Genomic DNA, 18,447 nt, shown 5'->3' with positions numbered 1-18,447 from the left:
AAGACAGACTCTCTATTTCCACTCCGGCAACTACGACCTCCCAAATTTGAGCGCTTCTATACCTTCACGTCTCAAGGCCGACAGTCACGAGTCCTGGCTGACTTCAGACAGACAGGAACTTGCTCGACAGGTTTCCTCAATCTCGCAGTTTCCACCACCAACTTGATCCGTCAAGACACGGCGTCCTGTCCTCTACGACCTTTTTGTACATAGCAGTGCGGAATCTGTTTTCCATATTTGTTTGATCGCCTGAGAGGATGCCGTGGTCCCTCACTGAATTCACCTAATGAAGAGCAATACAAACAAATTTCTTCCCATCGTTGATAATCGTTAAGTCACATGTAAGCATTTTTGAGACCCCTTGAAGAAAACAACCAGCAGCGCCTAGAAATATGCGAGAGTAATCGAAATTTTCACAACTTCTGTGGTCGCCTCTCTACTCTTCCTCGCCCTCGCCCTCGTACGGATCGAGCATCTTGGACATATACGGACCATCCAAGGTGTAACCCAGTCGGGCGTAGTAGCTTCGCACCCCCACGCCTGAGATGACACTGATCTTGGTGCTGCCATGCTCTTCGCGAGCAATGCGCTCAGCCTCCTCCATGAGCAATGTGCCAAAGCCTCGGTGCTGGAATTTCCGGGCATCGCGACCGTGAAGTGGCACAGCCGATCCATAAACGTGCAACTCGCGAACGATACTCGTCTGCTGACCGGTAAATTCGGGACGGAATGTGTGAGTAGCGCTGCACTTGCGAAGTCGAAGCAGACCGATAAGAATGTCCTGCTTGGGATCCTCGTAGGCCAAGAATGTCTCCCAGCCGCCATTTGCAGCATAATCACGGCGGATCAGCTCAACTTGCGAGGGACGGATCTTATTCTTGACTTCATTGATTCCGACCTCTCGAGTCCGTACGTCTCGACACGTCGTGCCAAAGTCCTTCATCCGGGCCAGGGCCAGCTCGCGCAGGTTCCCGTTTTCGACTCCAGACGTGACCAAGGGCATTGGGATGTCTCGCTGGACACGGTAGATTCGAGTCCATGGGGGCACCAGAGCAAGAATACGAGCCACGAGATCAATCAACGCGTTCGGTGTATAGTTCTTGTATCGGCCAGTTCGCCACAGCTCGTATAGACCGGTTCCGCGAATGACCAGCGTCGGATAGATCTTCAAGCCGTCTGTCCGGAAAGCCGGATTTTCAAAGTATTCCTGGAATTGAAACAGATCGCGTTCCATTCCCACGTTGGGTAGATCGGGCATCATGTGGCTGACGACCTTAAAGCCTGCGTCCTTGGCAAGCTTGAAGGTCTCGGCCACGGCGGCCACAGTGTGACCACGGTTGGTGTCTCGCGCCACGTCCTCGTACAGACTTTGTACACCAATCTCCAATCGAGTGCACCCATAACGGAGCATGCTGCTCAGATGGGTGTCCAGGCAGTAGTCCGGCCGAGTCTCAATCGTAATACCAACACACTTGGTGTTACTCATTTCGCCCGCCAGGACTGCCTCGTCCACATTGTCTGTTTGGTATCCGCTGAGAGCATTGTGAAGCTGCGAAATGAAGCTATCCCGGTAATCCTCGGGCAAGGACATGAAAGTTCCACCCATGATGATATATTCCACTTTGTCTACGCTGTGACCCAACGACTTGATCTGATCGACTCGTCCTCTGGCCTGCTCGAACGGATCATAACGAGCGCGGATCGCGCGCATCGACGTTGGTTCATATCCGGTATAGGATTGTGTGGAATATTCGAAATCGGAGTCTGGGCCACCGGGGCAGTAGACGCAAATGTTGCCGGTATAAGCGATATGAGGGCATCGATGGGGCTTGCACATGACCGCCACCACGGCGATACCAGAGGACGTTCCTGTACAAGGCTGTAAGCTTCCACGGTGTTGCTCACTCGGCAGTTAGAGGTGACATACGGATCGGCTTCGCAATGAGCTTGGGTAGGATATATTTCTTGTAGTGTTCTGGCACGGCAGCGATGATCGCCGTGAGAGGGGGTTGAGTGGCCAAGGAGTGCTTTTTGGCGATCATGCCCCGCAGCTTGTTCAAATTGATATCTTTCCGTGGCGCAGAGCTGTCTTTCTGAGACTCGTACTCCTGGATGAGTGCATTTGCAATATCTGAGCACGCTCGCATGTATCGCTCATTTTCCGGAATCAGTTTATTGTTCTTTTTCGCCGTCTTCTTATTAATCGGCGCAGTCATAGTCATGGTGGCCATGGTGAAGAAATATCACCGCGCAGCGGCGACGAAGGTTGGAGCGCAGCGCAAGCCAATATCTGATTTTGATCAACTCTGCTATGACGATCGGAATCGATACCGATGAGTTTGATGGCGTTTTGGCGGACAGCTAACGTGGATCGTTCGCGCAACGAAGAAACAAAAGATGTGGTGGCCGAGGCAGCACTCCGAATTGAGGTGATCTCGGGTCCGCTTAAGTAAAGGATTTGTCCCGAACGAAAACTCCCGGGCGCGCATCCCGATTATCCTATCCATCTCTTCCCCGAGTCAAAACCTCTCTTCCTCCACGCTCTCCCCTCTCCTCTCTCCTCCCATCACCTTTGATCATATACAGTCATGCAGGCCTTCCGCCGTAACACCCTCTCGGCCGTCCGAAATGTCGCTGGTCAGCAGCGCCGGACCTACCTTAAGGCCACCTCTGCCTACGCCGACACTGTGAACAACCTGCGGATCAACAAGGATACCAAGGTTCTGTTCCAGGGCTTCACTGGAAAGCAGGGAACGTGAGTATTGGTCTTGAGCATTGAATTGATGCAATGCGCTGGATGCTGACAAGCTTCTTTCTCACTCAGTTTCCACGCCGAGCAGGCCATTGCCTACGGTATTTACCATCCTTGCGTCGCGACGTCGAAAAATAGCAATTCAACTCACACCTCACAGGCACCAATGTCGTCGGTGGTACCAACCCCAAGAAGGCCGGCTCAACTCACCTCGACCGTCCCGTCTTTGCCAATGTCGCCGATGCCGTGAAGGAGACCGGTGCCACTGCCTCGGCCATCTTCGTCCCGTACGAGAATCTGATACTTCAAAACATTTGGCTGCGCGACAAACTGACTCTTTTTTTTCGCAGTCCCCCTCTCGCCGCCGCCGGTATTGAGGAGGCCATCTCCGCTGAGGTTCCCCTGGTTGTCTGGTACGTCTCTGCGCTCCGGCGACTGTCAGACAGCTGGCTCCCCTGATAGGCGCCTTTTTTCGTCCTCTTTCACCCCCCCCCTCTTGGCCCAGGCTAACAACCCATGCGATTGCGTTATTTAGTATCACTGAGGGCATTCCCCAGCACGGTATGATATAATTTGCAGCTCACGGATTGGAAATTTGATCTGACATTCGAATGCTAGACATGGTTCGCATCACCGACATCCTCAAGACCCAGAACAAGACCCGTCTGGTTGGCCCCAACTGCCCCGGTATCATTGCTCCCGTAAGTTTGAAGCATCGCCCAAGCTTGTCCTCACTACCACCTCTAATTGCTTCGCTGCTGTTCTCAGGGTCAATGCAAGATCGGCATCATGCCCGGTTTCATCCACAAGCGCGGTCGCGTCGGTATCGTCTCCCGCTCCGGTACCCTGACCTACGAGGCCGTCAACCAGACCACCCAGGCTGGTCTTGGTCAGTCTCTCGTTGTCGGTATTGGCGGTGACCCTTTCTCCGGCACCAACTTCATTGACTGCCTGAAGATCTTCCTCGAGGACCCCGAGACTGACGGTATCATTATGATCGGTGAGATCGGTGGTTCTGCCGAGGAGGAGGCCGCTGAGTTCTTCAAGGCCAACAACATCCACAACAAGCCTGCTGTTTCCTTCATCGCTGGTATCAGCGCTCCCCCCGGCCGCCGTATGGGTCACGCCGGTGCCATCGTCAGCGGTGGTAAGGGTGGTGCCGACTCCAAGATCTCTGCTCTCCAGGATGCTGGTGTCATCGTTGAGCGCAGCCCTGCCTCTCTCGGCAAGACTCTGCTTGCTGAGTTCGTCAAGCGCGACCTTGTTTAAATAACCCCGTCCTGGAAAGCTCTGCTTGCCATTCTTGTTTCGCCCACAATTTCCGACATTCCTATGCTCAACAAGTGATCCTTTTTCTTTCGACTGGAGAACTGGGGTTGTCGGGAGGTATATCAACCATGTCTGTCTAAATGGTCAACTTGCGGTCCATGTCTTTTTTGAATGCCGCCTCTGTATTCTCTTTCCTTTTTTTTTCCCTCGTGTGTTAGAGACCCTTGAAGTAATTGAATTTCGTGTGTCATTGGAAAGTAATCCATACATCCAGCCCTCCAGTCACATAAACTGAACGTCCCATTGGTGTGTGTCTGATGAATTGTACATTGATTACGCCCTGATCAACTTTCCACTTTGGAGTTACGATCCTCTTTGGACTGACTTTCTCGCAAATACTTCCCGACAATCAGTGCGCCTGTCACGCGAATGTAGTTGCCAACCGCATTTGCCATTACACTTCAAAATTGTTCAACCACCTCTGAAGATGGGAGACCTCTACGCCTTTCCGTAATTTTCCAAAGCCTCGACAATCATCTCCGTCCTCAACACATCCGCAAACTCGCCCTCCAAACTCGCAACCGACACCTGATGCACCGTCTCCGCATCGAACCCTCCCTTCGCAAATGTCGCCGTCGCGTCCGCAGCAAGAATGATCCGACCATCATCCTGTTCCCCCTTCGCATCGACTAGCTCGAAGTCATGAATATGGTCGCCTTTCTGCCTATATGTCAGATCGGTGCCCCAGAGAATATCCACGATCCTCAAGTTCGCGGCCATCCGCACCGTCGTCGACACGCAGTGATCGGTCGTCAACCCCGCAAAAACAATCTGTCGAATGTTCAACTTGCGCAAGTGCGATTCCAGCTCCGTACCAATGAACGCCGAATTGACGTCTTTCCAGAATACGGGCTCCGATCCATCGGCGGCGGGGATTGCAAAGTCCAGCGGCTGGATCCCGCCAGATGGGTGTTCCTGGTGCAGCGGGGACGTGGGCGAGTCGGAGGCGTGAAAGACATGGATGATGTGCAGGTTCTTGCTTGCGCTTGGAGATGTTGCGCGTGCTGTGCGGAAATGGTGGAGTAGGGATTGGAGATTGGCTTCGTAGTGGGGATTGGAGCGCGAGGATCCCCAGTGAGAGACTGTTGCAGGATTGGTGAAGGCGAATTGGTTGTCGATGAGGACTAGAGCAGTTGGCCGACTGAGATCCAGGGGTTGTGCCATGTTAGGAGAGGATGGAGACGGTTCTTGTTCTTGTCCCTGATGATGGGTCACTCTGATGGGAACATCGACTGGAAGGTCTCAGGGTGGTGGCTCTGATAGTAGGAGGGCGAAGATTGCATAAGAGTCCAAACTCCTGCCAGGTGAGTCATTTGGAGTGTTGATTGCCAATACAGCCTCGTGGACAATTTTTAGGTTTCTTCCGCATACAGCAACAAGCCGCGTCGTTGACACTGACACTACTGCGATGGGCAAATGACTCCCAATAAATTGTACGTTATCGACACGCCCTGATTTTGTTTTGAAAATTAGCCTATTTGAGAGCTCAATGCCTTGGTTGCCTTTTTCCTCGAGCCGTGAATGTCCTATGAAACTCTGGACTGCGGTTTGAAAAAGCAGCGATCGTCAATGCAGCAGACGAACTATCATACTTCATTGCCGAGACACAAGGTGACGAGGCAATAGAGGTGCAATTTCCTGTTTAGTTATAGAGCGCTTACACTTCATGCCATGTACTACTTGTACTAGCAGTACATGAGATTACCCACGACACAGAATATTTGCCGGTATGCTCTGGAAAAGGTCAAGCCTCAAAGAGGTTGACGTGTGTGTAAAAGACGTTCATCAAAAGGATGGAAGCTAGTTGTAGCCGACGGTGCCATTCGAGGTGTGTCTCTCTTGCCCAGGTGATCAACAATCCAACATTGAACGTTTCTAGATTGCGTACAATTTAAGATCAAACATCCCTGGTAGATAGGTGAGAATCCTCGAGGAAAAGAGTACCAGATGCAGAATTCTCGTGGGCCTGATTCGACCAGAGAAAAATCCTGAAACCGGCGCTAACATTCTAACTGGTTCCTCCAATACAAAGTCATAGCGCCCGTGACGAAGTATCCCAAATAGCGCTTAATCTGCGTCTATTAATTCATGACGTTCGGATCTGAGTGCGAAGACATCCGTTTACAATGGAATAGGGCGAGTGCTTGATCAGAAGCAAATATTTAAGATGTTGTAATGAGCTTTCTTAGACAGGAACAATTCATACCAGTTTCTTCTGTCTACCTATCTAGGTAGTAGGAGTTCACGATCTTGCTACCACAAGTACCTCGTCGACCTACCTACCGAATCGTCAGAAGCCCTCAATTACATTCATCATGGGCCTCATTTTCTCCCAAGTGCATCAAACGCCCTCAGGTTCCCAAGAAGGAAAATCACACCTGCACCTCGATTCACCCTTACCCTCTGATTTTTCCCAAGAAAAAGTCTTCGCCGTGCTAGCCGACTATCTCAGTCCCGAAAGCCCACTGCCGCTAGATCTGGCGGTGGAATCGCTCTTGAAACTCTTACCGGCCAACGGTCCGGATTCGCAAGAGCTTTGTAGATTCGGAGAAGATTGCTTCGAGATCGCCGAGATAAGCTCGTACAAGACCTCGGCGCACTCCAGACTGGCGCAGTTGCTTGAGGCTTTGGGGTTATCGAGTCAATTTACTTGGGTTACGCGCGAGGTAATGAAATCTTCTTGGCTTGAACGATGAAGGTCCTGCTTGTTGGATAGGATTCTCGTGGCCCTATCTTGATCCATTTGATTCAATGAGAAAAACCGGGCAACTGACTCAAACTATACAGAACGGCCGAGTCTGGCGCTTCGAACCATTACGCATTTCAATGCACAATTCCTATAAAGGTGATAAGCCCAACAGATTCCTTGACATACATGCCAGTTGATGATCTCTCACAATGCTCATCCAAATACTGTACCACTGAGACGCAGGCCCCAATCGATCCAACCCAACCCACTACATAAACTACAACTCCTTCCTCGCCCACCTGTACTCGCACCGCATCTTCCCCACCGACCCGACATACGCCCTGTGGGCCATGCGCGCCGCCTTCGAAGACGACAGAAACTCGGAGCCCGCGGCGCTGCGTAGCGCCTGGGTCCTGGGCGCAGCACAGTGGATCCTCTGGAACGGCCAGGGTCTGTTTCAACTTGTCATGGAGCCTGCGCTGTTCGATGTCACGCTGGAGACGTGGCCGGCTTTGAGGCGGGAGCAGGCCTGGGGGGTGGGGAGGCGGTATGAAGGACGAGGGGAGGGGGGGCTTTCGTTGGAGAGGTGGAGGTTTTGGAGGGGAGGGTTCGGGCAGGTTGAGACTGGAGTTGGAGATGGACTTGGGGATGTCAATGCGGATGCAGATGGAGATGGAGGGAATGATGGATTCAGTGAGGAGTGTAGAGTTGTGGCGGGGAGGGCGAGGGAGTTGATGGAGGCGTTGGAGAGGAATATGAGGTTCTAGGGATGGCTTTGGTTTATGATTCACTCGTCGAACAGAGAAGGGAGGCGTTTGTCCATTCGGTATTAATCCTCCTACACAATGTGCATGAAGATTGCACGATTTCATCAAGTTGGGAGATTGATGTACTATGGTAGTGCGGGTATGATTGCCCTCTCGATTGCTGCCTGTATGCAATATCATGCGTCATGTCTCATTTCTAGATCATTCATCCAGCAGCGGCTCCTGGCCACTCTTCACCGGGACCACAATCGACTCTCGCAGCGTGCCCTGGCTACTCGGATCATCTCTCACGTTCGACGTCACCACCTGCCCGTAATTGCTCGGTGCGACCCGATTGCAAGGCACGCCCACGGGATTAACCAGATTCTGACACTGGAACACCTCGTCCTGTAGATTGGTATTAGACATGGGCAGTCCCAAGGTATGATTGACCGATTGTATGTCGACGTTCTCAAACTTGATCCCGGGACAAGGGTGCACGTCCGAGCAGTAGAGCGAGGCGGCAATGTTGTAGCGTGACGTTCCCCTGATATTCGACCAGGTCACGTCTTCAATGGCCATCTTCGAGGTGTTGCAGTTTCCTGCATTTTCATTGTAGATGCATTGGGAGATTTGGATGGGCATGGCGACGTTGGTCAATTCGAAGTTGCGGAAAACCACGTTCTTGATGAGGCCGCTCCCACCTCCGCCGGCATCTCCGTTGGAACTGTCGTCCTCGGGAACACCCTGCCACGTTTTGATAAAGGCGGCTTCCATGCAGTTGATGCACTTGACATCTTCAAAGGTGATGTTCTCCACGTAGTCTGGATTCTTGGGATACTGACCCACGGATCCGATGGCCATTCCAAAGCCCCAGTGGCAGGTCACATTGCGAACAAGGAGATTGGTGGTGTTTCCCTTGACGGCGATGCAGTCATCCATATTGGTGACCACGGTGTTTTCCACCAGCAGGTTATCGCTGTTCCACGAGTCAAACCCATCGGTATTGACGGTACCCCATTCATCATTGCTGGTCGCGTTAACGTAGAAATTCGTAATCGACACGTTCTTGCTTTGCCAGACAAACGTGGCCCAGAACTGCGGTTGAATGATCCTCAGTCCGTCCACCCACAGATTGGTCGAATTGTAGAAGGTGATGCTAATCGGCCGGCCGGGCTGATTGCTCTGGTTCCGATTCTGAGTATACCAGGCCTGGCCTTGCCCATTGTACCAGCCTCCCTCCTCGCCTTTGAGAGTCACATTCGTGCCGCCAAACAGCCACGCCGTGGACTGGTCCTGGAAAACGACCGAGTAGGAATGTGACAGCCAATACGGAATGTCCGTGGAATATCGAAGCTCTCCGCGCAGCGAAACCTCACAGTTCACCAGATTCGTCGTGTTCATGACCGAGTTCACGTGAAAGACCTGGTTCGCCGCGAAAATCACCTTTCCATCGTGTCCACAACGCTCAAAGGCCTCTTCGATCGAAGGCGCATCGTCCACAGGCTGGCCATCATGTTTCAGTGACTCTGGGTACAAGGTGCACGTCTTGTCTTGCTCGACCACCCAGCCTGCAGCTGCGGCGACCAGCGAGAGTTGTAACCACAAACGCATCATGAAAATTGTGCGGTCGCTCTGTTTCTCGTCACTTTTTCTCGGGAATCAGAGATTCCGAGTCTTGGGAGGACGGGGCCGCCGAGGGTGGGCAGGCCAAGGGAGGGTCACAAAGAAGAGACCCTTTACAGTGCTTGACTACATACCACAAAAGCGCGAGGGTTGCTCCCTACTTATGGGGCGCCCATCTCGACTGAATATAGAGAATTTGCATGCAGTGGGTCACAATACCACCACCCCATTTGGCCGTGTGATTGCCTTTCATGACCGCCTGGGGTCAAGGCCAGGGCAGGACTGTACCTGTTCCCCGCATTTTTCCCCCATCATCATCATCACCATCTTTGTCCAGGGAGGTCAGCTTTCCAACGACCATCCAGGACCGACTCTTTTGCATCCAATCATCGACGCTTCTGATCTGTAGGCCTGAACGAAATCGGTCAATGCGTCCGAGGCAGGGGTGAGATCGGATTTAAAACTGTGAGGGGGAAAAGGGAAATCGAAGAGCCAAAAGAGAGTTTGCGTGATGTCTGTTCCGGTGCAGATTATGCCGTCATCTGATAAGGCAAGTCCCGTGAGCAAAGACATCGGTGTTACTACGAGCGCGAGTCGCAAGTTGCAACAGACCTACCCCAAACCTGACTCTGCACGACTCTTCTTCATGACATGAGACTGTCGGTCCGCTCTGGGCAATCCATGACTCATGCATATGGGAGTGGCTTTCCCGTCGCAGGTTGTCGGCAAGATTGCTCGTACTCGTTCATCCCTGGAGACAACTGTTTTTGTGCCACCATGCCATGTGCGCTAACGGTCGACACGCTTTTGATACTTGAGCGTGCCATGTCATCACGTAGTCTTCATGTCTCTTTACTAGGTCATGGCTCTGAAGAGGGCGCTTCATCAGTAACCTTCTCACTGCCTCGTGTCTCTGTGAAGCTGCATCTCCTTCGACCCCTTGAGGTCTTTTTTTGCCTGCATATATGCACAGCATCTGGTTGCCGAACAATCAGATGTCACATTCTGGTGCGTGGCAGAAGATCGGCAGCCACGCCCCCTCGGAAAGCAAGCCCTCGGAAACTTCTCCAGACAGTGAACGAGCTCTTCTTTGAATTTTGTCTAATCGATATAATAACCGTCTCACTACGGGTAGAAGGATGCATGTCTTGCCCGTCTGACCCCTTCATAGCGTCTGGGCAGGTTGATTCATTCTTCTTCGACTTGCGCCTTTCCACCCCCTGTTTCCCCGTTGGGAGATCAACAAATCTCAAAGTTTCTTCTTCCCATAGTCACGGGGAAACTTCCGAGTCCGACTCCGCAGCATTTCCGCCCGCTGCTCGAGAGTCATGTGGACCTGGTCACCGATCGGGATCAGACACTTGGCCAGGTGCATATAATTCTTGCGCAACAGATGGACCGTGATGAAAATGTAGTCGACGTTGCGGAAGACCAGGGCTCGCTCTTCCGCATAGCGATCCTTGCCTTTGACAAATGCGACAGGGTGATCTCGCCAGTGACGACGGGGGTTCAAGTGATGAGAGGTATGGTAGCCATCGTTGAAGGAGTATCGGTTGCTCTGGGATCGTTGTTAGTAGTCTTTCCTCATCTGGGTCAACTGATTCGCGAGAAAAGCAGGCGGTCTCTTACCGGGACATCGATCAGGGTGATGCTGGAGCGATAGTCCGAGTCTGGGTCGATGGGGTCCACAAAGGCATGCTGGCCCCAGTTTCCCACCATCAAGCCACAGCGCATGACCGTTAGGGGCAGAATCAGCACAAAGACAGTCGCGCGGGCATTGACATAATGGTAAAGCATATAGATGGCGATGTAGTTGCCCAGCTCCCAAAAGGCTGCCTTGGCGGCATACTTGGCCTGCCCCTTTCTCCAAAAGTAAAGCGGCAATTCCATCCAGATGAAGAAGATGAAGCGGCCCACATAACAGGCAAAGTCATACCCGTTGTCCCGGTCATAGAACATGGTGGTACTCAGGTCCTGCTCCCCATTCCCTTCCACATGGTGATGCTTGATGTGATGGTAATAGTAGGAGTTCCACGTGTGTCCAAGCATCGGGTCCAGGAGGTACGGGAAGAGGGTGTCAAAGAGCCAGTATCGAGGCGCCAAGACACCATTCATGTGGATATGTTGATGCTTCATCAAGGTGAACGCTCCGCAGTACCACAGCTGCATGAGCCAGTGCAGGATCCCGTGAATCCAGGAGAACCGATAGTACAAAAAGATCCCACTCGGCACAATGGTGGTGAAATATAACAACAAATGGGTCAACATCACCACATCCGTGGGGAATCGGACCACTCCCTGGGCCCATTGCCGATACGGCTGCAGCACATACTGCTGGAGAGCCACAGGTAATTTGGCTTGTAGCACGGGAGAGTCCCAAAATTGGAAGATGGTAGGATCGAAGTCTGGATGTGATGCATCATTCATATCCTGGAGCTTCTGTGCAACATCTTCATCGCTGGGCCGTTGGGCCCCGGCTGTTGTGGTCTTTGCTCCTATTGCCTTGTTGTCAGTGGTCGGAGCCAATGCTTAATGTTTTGACTGAGTGCAAGGAGGGCAGTATGTGACGACATACCTGTGGCCAGAGATTTATCCACCAAAGTGTCCAGCACGAGGTGATCAGCAATGGTCAACTCTGGATCCACGTATGTGGTAGGATCCATGCTGGGCGACTGAACAGAGATATCGGCTGTTGTTTTTTGAGGTAGACAAGTTGGGGGAGGGATGGCTTGGCAACCCTGCGCGGGAGATGGATCGGGAGCTTGTTGCTCAACACTCATCCATCAGGGGGTGAAGTGTGTTACAATTTCCGGCGAGTAGTTCTAGTGTCTCGAGAGAGGGGGTGTGTTGTGATGAGAATGCCGAGAACAGAAACCGCAAGACTTGAAGACAGTACGCTCACAAGCTGGACATCCACGATCTGGCCTGACTTTTCGTCGAAAACGCTTACTCCCGTCAGGGGGTGGGAAATTTTCTCGGTGAGGGTGGGTCCAGAATCACGGAGATCAGATGGAGATCAGATGGAGATCAGTCGTGATTCTGTGAATGAGAGAGAGCTTGGAGTCGGAGTCTTCTCTGGGTTCTTTGGAAGACAAGTTTCATGAGCATTTGGGACACCCAATCTTGGAAGATATTGCCCAGAGTCCAGTTGTCAACCAATTCGGAGGACGGACCCTGTAAGGGAATTTCTCTAGCCCAGCGATGCTTATTAACGGTAGCCTCATTCCACAACAGTCCGGTCACGATCCGCTCGGTGGAAAAGCTGGATTGCAGGAGTCTATCCTCGAGGGGGTATGGTCATAGGTCTCATGGGTAAATGTGCATATCCAATGTAATGGAGTTGGATCGTCCTGAGCAAGACAGTTCGGTATAGTACAAGGTCATTGAGGTTGAACAGTGAGGCGACCTCGGTGGACCTTTTGCCGGTTGGCTTCCACTTGGACCAGGCGCACCGATTTTTACCCACTCGGTCAAGTGTCGCTCGACGCTCCGCAGTACGGATCTACCGTGTCCAGCCAAGATGAATGGCGTTGGTCTCAGCTCGCAAGTTGCCAAGGTGCCTCTACGGAGCTCGAACAATAAGCTTATCGGAAGGGGACTGGAACCCATCTTGTCGGCACGGGTTCATGGAGAGTCCGCCTTTGCCAGCCACGATCTGGGGCTTCGAAGGGAGGTTGGAGATTGATGAACTTTGTCCTGTATTTTCAGTCTTTGAGTTATACCTGAATTTTGGACGACTGTGGGTCCTAGCATTGGACCGATTCCCAGCGTGGAAATATCGTGAATATCGGTTTGGCCATGCTAGATATCGAAATGGTAGTGAGGAAAGCTCAGGACACGCTGCATCGCCGACGGACTCAACCACGGCGATAGTTGTTCCTCGGGTGCCAAATACACGCACCGCCCCTTATTTCGCAGGCAATGGCATACCGACGACACTACAGTATTTCTACAAGGAGGCTGGCTGGGTTGGTCGGTGGAAAGGTTAATACTCAATGTTGGGGGAAGTCCAGGCGCCGAGGGAAATACCCACCGTGTGTGACGAAGGGTGTGCAGAGTCGAGATGGTCTGGAGATTTCCACCTTATAAGCAAACTCTCTTCTGAACGAGACGTGAAACGAAGAAAAAGTTCATGCAGGGAGCGAATAATGCGCTGGTGGTGAGTGCCAACCTCGGTGTTCCTCCCGTCGTCGAAGCCTCGCTCTCGCAAATCGGCGATCTCATACGCCCGGCAATGAGATCATCGTGATCATGTACAGTACTCCCGTACCTGCACCACGATCCAAATAAAGGGAGCGGTGATAATTGAAAGAATCTCGAAAGCGACCCTCTCATTCGCCTAGTCCAGACCTACGGTTGAGAGGAGTCAATTCGAACTCAGAAAGGCGACTGTCTGCTGTTCCCTACTGCTGTGATGGTTCCTTTCTCCTCCCTGGTAGATCCGAGAATCTGCAAGTGGATGACTTGTCCAGATCTCCGTCCGATCGCGATCTGATCAATAATCCACTTGGGCTGCTATCCACCACACTTCAATCGTTCCTTGTTGGCTTCGAACAGCGTGACCAGGTCCGCCACCCGCCGATGAGAAGCATCGGTGCAGGGTAAAAAGGTAGGGTAGATATGATCTCATCCCGGGTCTCGGCACGCGTGCGGAGATCAATCAGCCCGGGATTTTGCACGTTGTATACACCCAAACGAGCCCAGCGATGACTCGTTTCCGCCCCAGTCCGGGGAGTCTGCCACCAGTTACGACATTCCAACACGAGGTGCACTACGGTTGGATGGACCGAATCGATCTGGGGTCGAATCTGTATGTGACAAAAAGTCGGAGAACCCTCAAAATAGGGAAGGGAAAAAAAAAAAAAAAAAAAAAAACATGGTCATCGGAGACAGAGATCGTACGGAAGAAGAATGATATATGCTCGCTCCTTTGTCGGTCCAAACCTAATCAATTCTCCTTAATTACCAGGCCGGCCAACTCGAAGGAGAGTCTTGTCTTTCAACCCGTTGCGCCGAGAACTCACAGACCTTCCCGATGGAGGCTCTTGATCAAGTCATCTCACTTCCTCTCAACAGGCCCTACCGTACCAAGCAGCTCAAGGATGAGAAGCCCTGTCTCGACGACGATGGATACGTGTGTTTCTCGCCCGACGATGTTGAGAATCCCCATAATTGGTCGAAACGGCGGAGAGCCGGGGTGACTATGAGCGCCGTGCTCTTGGTCGTCAATGCCACCTTTGCATCCAGTTCACCCAGTGGATGCCTTCCTTCGATAGCCGAATACTTTCAAGTCTCACGAGAGGCGGCAGGCTTGACCATCTCATTGTTTCTGCTAGGATACTGTGCAGGGCCTTTGATATTTGCCCCGCTGAGTGAATTTTATGGCCGTCGATGGATCTTTTATGGCTCCTTCACCGGCTACATGGCCTTCAACTTTTTATGTACATGGCCTCCCAATTTCGGGGCTCTGCTGGTGGGTAGATTCTTGACGGGCACTTTCGTCTCTGCCCCCTTGAGTAACTGTCCGGGCTTGTTGGCGGATATGTGGAATCCGCTGCAGCGTGCCAATGCAATGGCCTGCTTCTCCGCGACGGTGTGGATGGGGCCCGCACTGGGGCCTGTGGTCGCAGGCTTTCTGCAGCTGACGAAAGACTGGCGCTGGAGCTTCTATGTCCTCCTTTGGCTCGGCGGCTTAACCTTTGCGCTCATGTTGACCATCCCCGAGACTTATGCGCCGACCCTCCTGACTCACAAGGCCCGACGCATTCGCAAGAAGAAGATCGCCGGATATGAGAATGTCAAGGCGCCGGCTGAAGATGACGATCGGTCGCTGTTGGGTATCTACAGGGTCGCACTGACTCGTCCATGGATCATCCTATTCGATCCAATCTCGTTGCTCATTGCAGTCTACATGGCATTTGTGTATGCCTTGCTGTACATGTTGTTCTCCATCTACCCCATCGTCTTCCAGCAGAAACGGGGTTGGAACGCCGGTGTGGGGGAGCTTCCACTGCTGGGAACTGTGGTGGGAGCGATCCTTGGAGGTTTGATCGTCTTTACAAACACGACCTTGCAACAAAGAAAGATCAAGCAAGGCAAGATGCGAATGGAGGATTCCACGCCCGAGGATCGTCTCCCACTGGCTATGGCCGGTGGGATCGGGTTTGCCGTGACTATGTTCTGGTTTGCATGGACGGCCGAGTTCAAGTGAGTCAATTTCCACTCTTACCCCATTTCAGCTCGGATGGACCCCCGGGCAATGGCATTCTCTGACTTGACATACAACAGCTCCATCCATTGGATCGTTCCAACCCTCGCCGGTGTCTTCTTGTCTAGCTCACTTCTCCTGATCTTCGTCTCATATCTCAACTACCTAGTCGATGTCTACAAGATGTACGCCGCCTCGGCCATCGCAGCGAACACCATTGCTCGATCCGCCTGCGGAGCCGCAGCCCCCTTGTTCACGGATCAGATGTTCGCCGCCCTGGGGGTTGGTGGCGGAGGTAGTTTGATTGCTGGTGTTGCGACCCTTCTCGCTGTCATTCCGTTCCTCTTCTATAGGTACGGTAAACAGATCAGAATCCGCAGCAAGTATGCCCCAACGCCCGATGAAGAGAAGGAGGAGCGAAGAGAGGACGAAGAGCGGGGGCTGGACGAGGCGTTTGAACCGGAGGAGGATAAGCCGGAGGCGCGTAATAATTCTACACAATAGTCATTGGAGGAGGTCTCATGTTGAATCATGTAAAGGAATCGGGTGCGAACATGTCAAGCCGCATGCTGCCCACGACTCTATACCTATGTATTACCACCGATGCTGGTCAGGGTCGAGTGGGTTGATGGTCTGCTGCACTGTCAATTGTAAAATAGCGAATACATGACTGATGAATAGCGAATTCCAACTACCTGCAACAGCTCTGAGCACACGCGATCAGCCTGCGAGTCTGGTTAGTTTTACCTATTGGTGCCCATTTCGACATCGTATACCTCGGTATATGGCACAGCACGAGCAAGTGACTGTTCCTTTCCTGCTCCATGTTGCAGAAGCAAAACTCTTATCGATCCACCTATCCATACTCCAATTGATGTTCGATCCCCGATAAACTTCATTTCTGCCACGATCCCGCAAGGGAGAAAAAAAAAATACCACGAAAAAAGAAAGCCTCCACGCGGGATTGAACCACGGACCTCTTCATGTCATAACTACTCGGATGAGCGGATACAAGTGAAGCGCTCGTACCACTGAGCTATAGAGGCTTATTGTTGTATAGTGGCAACAAAGTGTAATTCTTATAGTAACTGATTAATTCTGACATGGGAGGCACATGTTGTGTACTCTGGAAAAATAACAGCTGCGACCGTAGTCCATTTAGATGTAGTTAAGAGTGCGGCTGTGGTCGATTGAAGCCAACTACGATCCTGATGGTTTTAGATTGTGAGTATCAAGCTGGTTTTCCTGGAAGTTGAGTGGGTACAAGGGTAGACGAAGTGCAGTGCTAAATACCTTGTGCTTTGTTGATGGTTAAGTTTTCGGTTTTTTTGGAACTGTGATATATCCGTGGGCCTTGCCTGTCCAGTATGGGTTGATCGAGGTAAAAAGAAGGATAGGTAATTCCACCTTAATGCCCGACAGCCCTGCCACCACCTACAAAACATTGATCCATATGTGGTAGGAGCTATAGGTGTAGTAATTCCGTGGGACTTGCTGTACCGACTGATCGCACACTGTACAGGTACACTGTACAGTCAACAGTGTACAACGTGTCTCCCGGGAAGCCCTATCATATATATAAAAAAAGGATTCCGTCCGAACCATAAGAGATACCTCATTTCTAACCCGAGGACGGGACCAGCTCCAGTGCCCATCTATGAGCTCCCAATTGAACCATATGCTAGGTATGTAGTATGAACTATACGCATGTAGAGCCAACAGCGACGGACCTTGTACACCTACTCCCCCGAGATAACTCACACTGACTCAAGTCACACGAACCCGACGTCATATGCAAGTAGTCAATATCCAAGCCCTGCCGAGTTCGGACACAGCAATGCCCTGAATCACAGACTCACAGACAGAACCCATTTGGGAAGAGTGGTCACATACCCGAACTGATATCCTGAGACCATCATGCCGGTTCGACGGTCGTATGAGCACGCTCAGCGCAGAGGCTAGCTCGGAAAAAAACAGCCGGTAGCATTCAGTGCAATGTCATGGTGGAACCTCCATGTGAAACCACCTGCAGCCAAGTCAGAGCGCCTCGAGAAGTACGATTTCTTTGAGGTTGGTACTCGAGATCAAACTTCGGTTGAAGTATGACACCCACTTCGGTACTCGCGGGTATACTACCTTGGATATGCAATTGCGAGTGTCTACAATCAACTACTCACCATGGACGCAGGCCAATGGATGATACTTCAATGATACTTCAAGTATCGGGGTGTTATGGCATAGTTGTATGTCAAGGGCCCGATAAGGTTGTCTCCTGACAATATTCCATACCAAACTGCCGACAACGTCCCCCTGATTGATGCTTGCCCAGGTGAAGAGCCCGTGGACCAATTTGGGGAAGAGTTGCCTCTCGTCAGATCATATGTACTACTGACTACAATATGGGAGGATCGATAAAGTCCCGTTTCTTGGGACGGGAGTGGCAACGGAGACTAGTCGTCCAGTACTACTGTAAGGCTGTAAGCATTAAGCAATAGTAGTATCGACAGCCGAACAGTCACGATATCGTGATGCGCACATCAACAAAAGACCGCCATGTACACATGTCATATACCAAGTTCCCCATCCACCGACAATCTTCCAATGATCTCTGGTCAAGACATCACCCATTCCAGCTGGTCAAACTATATTCGGTCGAATGTCTTAAATGCCCTCCACCAATATGATCGACCTCCGCCTCTTCACCAGCCCAAATGGGGCGCAGATCGGCGGAAACGTGGAACCGAAGTGGCGACTGCTTCTCCCTCTGCCCTCCACCCCGGACCCGATCGACTCTAGCGGAGCTGCGTGGTTCACCTTTTCCCATTCTCTCATTGCCCGTGTCCCATCTCCTTGTCCAGAGGGTCACATCCATCTCCTCGCCTGGAAAAGTAGTCGTAGACTAGACTCACTCGCTTCTACCTCACTTGCCCAGGTAAGTCTCCTGTCAGCGCCTTCCACACGGTCTCACCCACCGCACCTCGACTGCACAGCTAGCAGCAAAACAAGGCAACTCTGCCACATTCCGTGTCTCTCCATCAAAGGCAGGCCAACTCGGCGAGCCCGGCTGACGATGGTGCTATTTTAGACGTCCGACCTT

General features: G+C 51.9%; 8 protein-coding genes across 8 annotated transcripts; 4 read left to right on the top strand and 4 right to left on the bottom strand.

The window, feature by feature from the left end:
* Positions 1-436: 436 nt before the first annotated feature.
* On the bottom strand, positions 437-2,231 carry N7539_000566 (Elongator subunit ELP3; the record flags this gene model as incomplete). Its single annotated transcript, XM_056930170.1, has 2 exons — positions 437-1,869; positions 1,928-2,231. 2 exons carry the CDS (start codon positions 2,229-2,231, stop codon positions 437-439), a joined length of 1,737 nt encoding a protein of 578 aa, XP_056794463.1.
* Positions 2,232-2,588: 357 nt separating this feature from the next.
* N7539_000565 (succinate--CoA ligase (GDP-forming) subunit alpha) lies at positions 2,589-4,021 on the top strand (the record flags this gene model as incomplete). The annotated part of the gene is made up of 7 exons (XM_056930169.1): positions 2,589-2,755; positions 2,825-2,853; positions 2,913-3,039; positions 3,103-3,165; positions 3,288-3,313; positions 3,371-3,453; positions 3,521-4,021. 7 exons carry the CDS (start codon positions 2,589-2,591, stop codon positions 4,019-4,021), a joined length of 996 nt encoding a protein of 331 aa, XP_056794462.1.
* A 498-nt stretch (positions 4,022-4,519) lies between these two features.
* N7539_000564 (cysteine hydrolase family protein) lies at positions 4,520-5,245 on the bottom strand (the record flags this gene model as incomplete). The annotated part of the gene is made up of 1 exon (XM_056930168.1): positions 4,520-5,245. The coding sequence occupies one exon, from the start codon at positions 5,243-5,245 to the stop codon at positions 4,520-4,522; it is 726 nt and encodes a 241-aa protein (XP_056794461.1).
* A 1,151-nt stretch (positions 5,246-6,396) lies between these two features.
* N7539_000563 (DUF3632 domain-containing protein) lies at positions 6,397-7,537 on the top strand (the record flags this gene model as incomplete). The annotated part of the gene is made up of 3 exons (XM_056930167.1): positions 6,397-6,747; positions 6,869-6,926; positions 7,014-7,537. The coding sequence occupies 3 exons, from the start codon at positions 6,397-6,399 to the stop codon at positions 7,535-7,537; spliced, it is 933 nt and encodes a 310-aa protein (XP_056794460.1).
* Positions 7,538-7,738: 201 nt separating this feature from the next.
* N7539_000562 (uncharacterized protein) lies at positions 7,739-9,130 on the bottom strand (the record flags this gene model as incomplete). The annotated part of the gene is made up of 1 exon (XM_056930166.1): positions 7,739-9,130. The coding sequence occupies one exon, from the start codon at positions 9,128-9,130 to the stop codon at positions 7,739-7,741; it is 1,392 nt and encodes a 463-aa protein (XP_056794459.1).
* A 1,261-nt stretch (positions 9,131-10,391) lies between these two features.
* N7539_000561 (fatty acid desaturase) lies at positions 10,392-11,805 on the bottom strand (the record flags this gene model as incomplete). The annotated part of the gene is made up of 3 exons (XM_056930165.1): positions 10,392-10,700; positions 10,772-11,634; positions 11,718-11,805. 3 exons carry the CDS (start codon positions 11,803-11,805, stop codon positions 10,392-10,394), a joined length of 1,260 nt encoding a protein of 419 aa, XP_056794458.1.
* Positions 11,806-14,177: 2,372 nt separating this feature from the next.
* Positions 14,178-15,854, top strand: N7539_000560 (MFS transporter; the record flags this gene model as incomplete). The annotated part of the gene is made up of 2 exons (XM_056930164.1): positions 14,178-15,349; positions 15,431-15,854. The coding sequence occupies 2 exons, from the start codon at positions 14,178-14,180 to the stop codon at positions 15,852-15,854; spliced, it is 1,596 nt and encodes a 531-aa protein (XP_056794457.1).
* Positions 15,855-18,030: 2,176 nt separating this feature from the next.
* On the top strand, positions 18,031-18,418 carry N7539_000559 (uncharacterized protein; the record flags this gene model as incomplete). Its single annotated transcript, XM_056930163.1, is given in 2 exon segments — positions 18,031-18,282; positions 18,299-18,418. The coding sequence occupies 2 exon segments, from the start codon at positions 18,031-18,033 to the stop codon at positions 18,416-18,418; spliced, it is 372 nt and encodes a 123-aa protein (XP_056794456.1).
* Between the last annotated feature and the right edge of the window lie 29 nt (positions 18,419-18,447).

Source organism: Penicillium diatomitis, assembly GCF_028827545.1.
Source record: "Penicillium diatomitis strain IBT 30728 chromosome Unknown utg000001l_segment0_segment0, whole genome shotgun sequence".
Taxonomy (NCBI): domain Eukaryota; kingdom Fungi; phylum Ascomycota; class Eurotiomycetes; order Eurotiales; family Aspergillaceae; genus Penicillium; species Penicillium diatomitis.
This window is presented reverse-complemented; position numbering and strand designations above follow the sequence as displayed.